This window comes from Hyla sarda, chromosome 3 (assembly GCF_029499605.1).
Source record: "Hyla sarda isolate aHylSar1 chromosome 3, aHylSar1.hap1, whole genome shotgun sequence".
In the NCBI taxonomy this organism is placed as follows: domain Eukaryota; kingdom Metazoa; phylum Chordata; class Amphibia; order Anura; family Hylidae; genus Hyla; species Hyla sarda.
Genome location: NC_079191.1, coordinates 157,195,864 through 157,204,138, shown reverse-complemented (window position 1 = coordinate 157,204,138; position 8,275 = coordinate 157,195,864). Strand labels below are relative to the sequence as shown.

The 8,275-nt window shown below is 38.4% G+C and overlaps 1 protein-coding gene across 1 annotated transcript; it reads left to right on the top strand.

Moving 5' to 3' along the window:
- The first annotated feature begins 730 nt into the window (after nucleotides 1–730).
- AHSG (alpha 2-HS glycoprotein) lies at nucleotides 731–7,877 on the top strand. Its single transcript, XM_056563207.1, has 7 exons — nucleotides 731–931; nucleotides 1,769–1,876; nucleotides 2,428–2,512; nucleotides 2,894–3,057; nucleotides 4,959–5,072; nucleotides 5,898–5,987; nucleotides 7,623–7,877. Exons 1-7 carry the CDS (start codon nucleotides 731–733, stop codon nucleotides 7,875–7,877), a joined length of 1,017 nt encoding a protein of 338 aa, XP_056419182.1.
- Nucleotides 7,878–8,275: the final 398 nt, after the last annotated feature.

Genomic DNA, 8,275 nt, shown 5'->3' with positions numbered 1-8,275 from the left:
AGAACTGGAAGACTTTTGTAAGGAAGAATGGGCAAAGATACCTCAAACAAGAATTGAAAGACTCTTGGCTGGCTACAAAAAGTGTTTACAAGCTGTGATACTTGCCAAAGGGGGCAGGACAAGATATTAACTCTGCAGGGTGCCCAAACTTTTGCAGACGCCATTTTTTTGTTTTCTGTTATTTTGAAAGTGTAAATGATGGAAATAAAATCTAACTTATGTTGACATATTATAAGAATGTCTAATCTGTAATTTGATGCCTTTTGGAGATTTTCCATCTTCCCTTGGCTTCTTTATGCACATTAATATAAATTTTTACCTGGGGTACCCAAACTTTTGATCCCCACTGTATGCCAATTATAATACTGGACTCTTATGGGGCAGATGTGTTTTGGGGCCCCCTTAGACACCAGGGCCCCGATGCGACAGCTACCTCTGCTACCTTTATAGTTACGCGCCTGTTTCTTACCAAATAGCCTAAAGAAAGTGTTTCTAGATGGTAGATTCTAACACACTATTTTATTTCTATTAATATAGACATTTAGTTTGCATTTCAGAAGTCCAGCTAGACAAATTGATTTCTCAAATGTTTATTCTTGTTTCATGTGCTCAGCGCTGAAATGCCAGAGCAAATATTTTCCCTGGCAAGACCATGATTTATCTACTTTATATAAAGAAGCTGCCATGTACAGCACTATTCTCATCTCACCATCAGCCACACTGTAACATCATGAAGCTGCTGCTAGTTTTGGCTCCGTTACTCATTGGTTGCTCTGGGGTATCTTTACCTCAGCCTGGTCGGGTTGTAAACTGTGATGATGCAGAAGTACATGAAGCAGCTATTGCAGCCGTTCAGCACGTAAATGACCATCACAAGCATGGATATAAGTATGCCTTGAACCGGGTTGAGAATGTCAATGTGCACTCTTTGGTAAGCCAAACATTCTTTTTTGGCTACTAGATTTGATGTGCTTATATGAAACATTAAGATAAATGTTCAGGGAAGATTTAAAAGGGTACTCCAGTAGAATTTTTTTTTTAAATCAACTGGTGCCAGAAAGTTAAACATATTTGTAAATTACTTCTATTAAAAAATCTTAACCCAGTACTTATCAGCTGCTGTATACTACAGAGGAAATTATTTTCTGTCTGACCACAGTGCTCTCTGCTGACACCTCTGTCCATGTCAGGAACTGTCCAGAGCCGGAGCAAATCCCCATAACAAACCTATCCTGCTCTAGACAGTTCCTGACATGGACAGAGGTGTCAGCAGAGAGCATTGTGGTCAGACAGAAAGGAAATTAAAAAAGAAAGAACTTCCTGTGTAGAATACAGAAGCTGTATTAAGATTAAGATTTTAAATAGAACTAATTTACAAATCTGTTTACCCCTTTAAGTATTTAAATTATTTACAGTCCTTTTATTGTATTAGTAATAGATATTAGTAGTAGAACTAGTCACTGCTAGATGTAGGATGTACAAAGAATTAGGTAGAATCATGTTGGAAAATGAATTAATAAACATTTGCTGATCTGTACACAGTTATTTCACCAGGTTTGCATTGAATCTGGCTTATTCTTCTCTCGTAGAGATGGAGAGGACTACGGTTGGCACATTTGGCAGGTGGTGCTTAGCCAAATTTTCAAAGTTGCCTTAGGATGATTAAAATTATGGCATTTGAGTGAATTAAAATCATGATATGAAATGTATTGCTTTCTCAATCTAAAATCCACCATTTTATTGTATTGTGTTTGACTTTGTATTTAAGGCATCTGGAGAAATTTATATTTTGGAGTTAGATCTCTTGGAGACAAAATGCCCATCTCTGAGTCCAACGCCCTTAGAGCTCTGTGCCGTGAGGCCAGTAATCGAACAGGTATGTGTACATGATCATGGACCATTGACATAAACACAATAGGCTAACTACATATACATACATCCCAAAGAAATATATAATGCTTTCATTTTGTGCATGGCACAGAAGATAAGAAAAGATCCCAGCAGTTATGGATTATAAATAATGCTCTAGATATTAGGGCTCTCTATAGATTGCCATTCCCTACTATAGAACATTTCTATACTCCACACTCCATATGCGTGTTAGAAACCAGCAAAGTGTTCTATACCCCTATTGAGGCTCTCTGTAGGCTAGAAACAGCCTTTTTTTAATATAGATTCGCCACAAATAAATTCGTATTGAAAAAAAAAATCGGAAAATTAGGTGAATCAGCCGAATCACATTTTTGAAAAGTTCGCTCATCTATATTAGAAATGGTTACAGTATACCCCCTTTAAGTCTTGTAATAACCTACAATGATGTTTATAATCTTTCTATGTATTGCAATTACAAGCTATCATAGTTTCTTGACATCGCCCTCTGTTTTGCCATTGATGTTCCACACTGTATTGTGTCTTTTTTATTCGCAGGCAGTGGAAGCTGACTGTGATTTCAAAATCCAGAAACAAAGTGGAATCTTTACAGTTGTAGGTGCCCAGTGCAAATCTGAACTAGGTAAATTGTTTTCATGTGTTGAATTCAGCTAAAATAGTTTTTTGTAAAGTTAGAGGATTCATTGGCATTTAATCGTGAAATGTTTTAGTACCCTGCTGCATGGGAACTTGAGTGACCATGGGTCCTGATTTGTGGCACACCAGAATATACCAACCATACTTGCACTGGAGGGTGTTTGTTAGCAGGGAGAGGGGACAGAGGACCAAATAAAATCAACTTTGCTTATAGTGTATTATAAGCATTGATTATATTTGAGTATACCTATTCAAAAGTTAAGTCATAAAATGAAATAAGTCTTTTCCAACAGGTAAATTAAGTCAAAGAAAATGTTTACATAGGAGAAAAAAGTGTTCTAATGTCAAATGATTTGTCTGTCTTTAGATTCCGCAGAAAATATTCGCAGAATTTGTCCTAACTGCCCATTCCTGGCGCCTATGAATGATACCCAGGTTGTCCATGCAGCTGATGTGTCCCTTCACAAATTCAATGGTGGGAACAGCACAGCATTTTACTTACTCCATGAGATTGGCCGAGGAAGTATTCAGGTAAAAATGTCACAACATTGGATAAATGGTTCATGTATTCTTACAGGATTACAACTGTCTGTGACAGGGCTAAACTCTAAAACATTTATTATTCTACATTAAAACATGAGCAGGGTGGCAAAACATACATGTTAAGATAAAAATGCACACAGGCCCTAGGGAATTCAGGTCCTAAATAGGCTTTGAGAACCCCCTCCATTATAACATTGTGGATAGGGCAGACAAAGTTGATACTTGCCATAAGGCCCTTTTTGCATGGACCAATTGTTGGGTGAATTAGCATTCCTCGAAATGCTCATTCCCGATAACTGGTATGTGTAGGCCTAGCTCTTGTTTATTAGTAACTGTTCTGCGACCCTCATCTAAAGCCTGCATAGGAAAGTGAGCACCAATGGGCCAGCTGTAATGACAGCTTGAGATGCATGATCACAGTAGTGGTACACAGTTAGTGGCATGGTCATGTGACCACTTGTGCAGCAAGTGGAATGCTTCTCTCATGCAGCGGGAATGATGCTCAGGCGGTTACATCATGTGACTGACCATGTGTCATGATCACTGCTAGAGACCATGGGGGCATTTATCATCATGTTTACACTCTTTTTTTTTTGTCAAATTTTGCCGCCTGAAATAGCTTTTTTTTTGGTCCATTTTCTGCAACATTTCAGTTAGAGCATTTTAGCAGCTAAACTTCATAAATGTCGAGTGTAGATGACATTTTGCAGTGGTCATTCGTTTATTACTTGTGACTTTTGTTAAAAAGTTGCTATTTAGTCACTCAAGCACCAATTTGTTTGCTAATTCACACTAAGGGTCTATTCACATGGCAGAATTTCCACTTGCGGAATTCCGCCTAAAATTACAGCCCATAGACTTCTGTGGGATTCCGCACTCCCATTCACACGTCTGAATTTTGGGTTGCAGAATTCTGCTAGCGGAATTCCGCAAGTGTAGATTCAGAAGTGTGAATGGAAGTGCGGAATTCCATAGAAGTCTATGGGCTGTAATTTGAGGTGGAGTTCCCCAAGCAGAAATGCTGCTGTGTAAATAGACCCTTAGGCTGGGTTCACACTGCAGAATCTCCGCACAGAATTTCCAACGGAGATCTCGTGGACGGTGCTAGGACCGCACAGACTGCATTGCTGTCATCATGGACGGGAATTAATTACTAAGTGGGTCTGCCGAAAGATCCTCTCAGAAATGCATTGCCGTCTCTGGGGGTGGCAATGCAGTCTATGGGGTCCTAGTGCCACCTGCAGGATCTCCGGTGGAAATTCCATCCGGAGATTCCGCAGTGTGAACCCAGCCTTACTCTGAGCAGCCTTAGAAAATAATCTAAAGCGGACCAAAATAGTTCAGAAGCTCTGCATAGCTGAAGGGGTTTCCTTTTGTACACTTGCAGTAATGGCATGTTGCATAAATCATTACAAGGTGATGTGAGTTTTTTGTACGGTACTTTCACCTTTTTTTTTAGCCTTCTGCAACTTAGAAAACATCTAATTATACATTCTCTGATCCTTTCAATACGTAAAGTACTCAGGGTTAACCTTGCAATGTTGGAAACGTTTTTTTGTTTTTTTTTTAAATAAATTCAATTACAGAAATAGGCATTTTTTTTTAGAAAAATGGAAAACAACTTCTGAGAAAAACAGGGATCAAACTCACAACCAAACATTTGTGAGATAGCCCGGCTAAGCCAGAGCAACACCATTTATTTTCTTAACCATATCCACAAACAGGATGCTAACTGGATAGCTCTGCTTATGCCACAAGCTCCACCACCACTGCCTCAGACCCTATTGCCCGGGCCCATGGCACTTTTTGTTCTGAGACTAAATACTAAACATATTGACAATTGTTTAAAAAAAATTTTTAATCTAACTTTCATCTTTTTTTATTTGCAGTCTGGCATAAGCAATTCCGTACACATTGAGTTTGTTATTGCAGCAAGTAACTGTACTAAGGATGATGCCAATTCTGGACTTTTTGCATGCGTGGAGGAAACTGGAGATAGTGCTGTGAGTAGTTGTTTCATGTCTTATTCCTGTATTTTTATATTCCACTAATTTTCATAGCAGCAAATATATACTGACTATAAGTCTACGAAAAAGGCTAATTTCATACAGTCACTGTGTGGTTATATATCAGGGTCTTTATTACCAAGTACTATGGTGATCTAAGGTCAGTCCAGTAAAATGGAAAGGTCAATGAACTAATATAAGACTGGTGCCAGAGCCAGATACACTGTTAAACTGTCCAATTACCCCAAATTTACTTGTCTAATTCACTGGCAATATGCAAAGCACATAGATTTTAAGGACCATGAAGGAAATTTACTGTTCTTGCATGCCAAATATTTGGAGTATAAAAGTTGCAAATTTTTGCATAAAAACTTGGGACTTTTCTTTCATTTTCTCTTTTATGCTGCTGGCACCATTTAAAAAAACGGAAGCAGATTTTAACATAACATACCATTTTTAATGACAATTTATGTTAGAAATTAGTATAAATTGTGTTAGAAACCTACTCCAGTTCATGAGGAGGAAGGCTTTTGCTTTCAAGAGGCTTCTGCTTCTTTATAAATCTGGTGCATCTCTTTCTGGCACATTTATAAATCCCCCAATGTTTCCAGTAGCATAAATAAGATTGAGTGGTCTATAGGACTCTTAGCACAAGCCAGCAGCGACTATAAATTGTTCCTCCTGTTCTTGTTTCATGCTAAAAATTAACAAGCATTTAGGAAAAGTGGGCTTAAACCTATATACAATGACCCTTTTACTAAATGCTTTTTTAAGTATAATATCTATCTAGTTCCTGTAATTATTTTTTCTTCCTCTCTACAGCATTATGGAGCTTGCTCTGGATCAGTTGTGAAAAATCAGGGAGCAATAGATGAAGATGTTGTGGTGCAATGCACAGTTTATGAACCTCAGGTAGTTATTTTGCGAAGCTATTTAAATGTCAATAAAATATCTATCTATTTAGGGGATAACCACTGGGACCCCCTGCGATCTCCTGCATGGGCCCCCCGGCTCTCCTCGGGAACCTAGAGTGTCAACAAGCCTCCTCCATATATCTCTATGAGATAGCTGAATGCAGTATCTCTAGCTCTCCTATAGAGATATGTGGAGAGGGTGTGTTGGACACCGCTTTGTGCGGGGGTCGACACGCCCCATTCCTGGGGAGAGCCGAGGTCCTGTGCGGGAGATTACAGGGTCCCAGTGGTCGGAAACCCTTGTGAGCTAAAACTTAACGCCAATCCTTTGGATAGGGTAATAAATTATTCTGTGGGATATTTCTCCTTTAATGTAATTTAAGTACTGTACAGGAGCTGAGAGCATGGTGATAGACAGGAGTTCTTACTCCTGTATGTATATTCCTTGTCGCACTACTTTCGGTGGTATTCACCTGGACAGACAAGTGTACATAGTGAACAGCAATGCACACACTGTAGCGCTAACTTTTTTTTGCCAATAGGCGAGGTTAGGGGGGCACAATTCTTGCCTTGCCCTGGGTACTGGTAACCCACACAACACCAATGAGTCAACTTCATATGTTCATATATGGATTATTGATTTCTTCCAGCCTAGGGTGGGCAGGATCAAATTCAGTACATTGGCACTTAACACCTTCTTTGTCTCTTAAAGGGGTTATGCCAAGATTACTGATCATGAGAACGGAGGTCCCTTGTACCCTGAAAAAACATAGTATCAATGTACATGCTTGGCCCCCATTCCATTTGCTCTCTGTTGAACTTGATAACATAGCTAGAACATTGCTTGGCTATGTTCAGAAAGCTCATGAAGAACGCATGGAGCAGTGACCAAGCATGCATGCTGATGATCCATTTTCCCTGGGTACAAAGGGCCTGTGACCAGTGGGGGTAGATAAGCTAGATGTTACCTAACTTGTAGATAGGAGATAACCTTTAATCTTGGGATAAGCCTTTTTAAACTGTTTTGTAAAACACATTAACTCACCCCTCTTGCTCTTTTCCCACTTTACCTCTGTACTTTGGTAGATTGTAGCCTTTTTGTGAGTCCACTTAAATTGTGTGATTGCAGAGTCCTGCAGAATGCAATGGATGTGATGTATGTGAAGAAAGAATAATAATATAATAAATACATTTTATACAGTGAAACCTCTTATAAAGACCACCATTTTGAGAAGATCTCCCTCTTATCCTGTTCATAAGAGGGTCATCTTCTTAAAATTGTGATTTTTCTAGTGCACCATGTAGTATGCATAGTGTCCATTTTCTTTGAGAAAACCACCCCCATAAATGATCACTTTTTAATGCCATTTTTGGTGGTCATCTTAAAGAGGTTAAAATATATTATAATTATAATAATTATTAATAATAATTTGAATAATTATAATAATACTTTGAATAATATAATTGAATTATAATTATAATAATTGAATTATAATATTCATGTTATGAAAGCATATACAGCTAAACTTTAAACTGTATCTTCTAATGGCTAAATTATGTTTCATATACTTTTTTGAATTTATACTGTATTTGGGAGAAGAAACTTTTTAGAATGAACAAATTTTATTTTCAGCCTAGAAAGGTGGCACAAGCAGGAGCACCGCAAATCCCATTGGCATCTCCACAGACTAATGGTTTTCAGTCACGTTTCCACCATAACCTCCGTTTTTCCAACCTGGGTCCCCATTCGTCTGAGTCCAACTCTGCTGAACATCATCTCCTGGCTGCTCATACAAAGCAAATTGTTAAGCGGTCACTTACTGGAGAACCTGTACCACCCAATGTACCAACTCTCCCCTTGTGTCCTGGAAGGAAAATACACTTTTAAACTATATCTAGGTGGAAATTCTTGTCTTGAAGATGGTAGTAGTTGTCTTGGAGTAGCAGCTGTTTTTAATTGACAACCAACAAAATCAGATACAATATTTTATAAATCTTGATCCTGCAATTAGGACAGTGAATGGTACAGGCCTACAAATCGATATTTGCAGTCTGGTATTACCAAAAATGTATTTTTGTAAATACTGAAAGCAACACATAAAACTCAAACATTGATTTTTTTTCTTTTACACATTCACACGAGGGAATTTCCGAGTAAATGCTGGCAGAAAAATTTCACTCACAAATTTTTTTAATGGGATTCTGCTGCACTGTGCACACAACATAATTTCCACTGCGGAAACATCTGCCATGGAAATTTTAATTCCAGGCTCCACTTGGAAATGC

What these genes read in the sequence shown, in the direction of transcription:
- AHSG (XM_056563207.1), top strand. Translation starts at nt 731, where the DNA reads ATGAAGCTGCTGCTAGTTTTGGCTCCGTTACTCATTGGTTGCTCTGGG. An exon ending in TGAGGCCAGTAATCGAACAG is followed by an intron (nt 1,877 to 2,427) that starts GTATGTGTACAT and finishes TTTTATTCGCAG; the next exon opens with GCAGTGGAAGCTGACTGTGA. An exon ending in GCACAGTTTATGAACCTCAG is followed by an intron (nt 5,988 to 7,622) that starts GTAGTTATTTTG and finishes TTTTATTTTCAG; the next exon opens with CCTAGAAAGGTGGCACAAGC.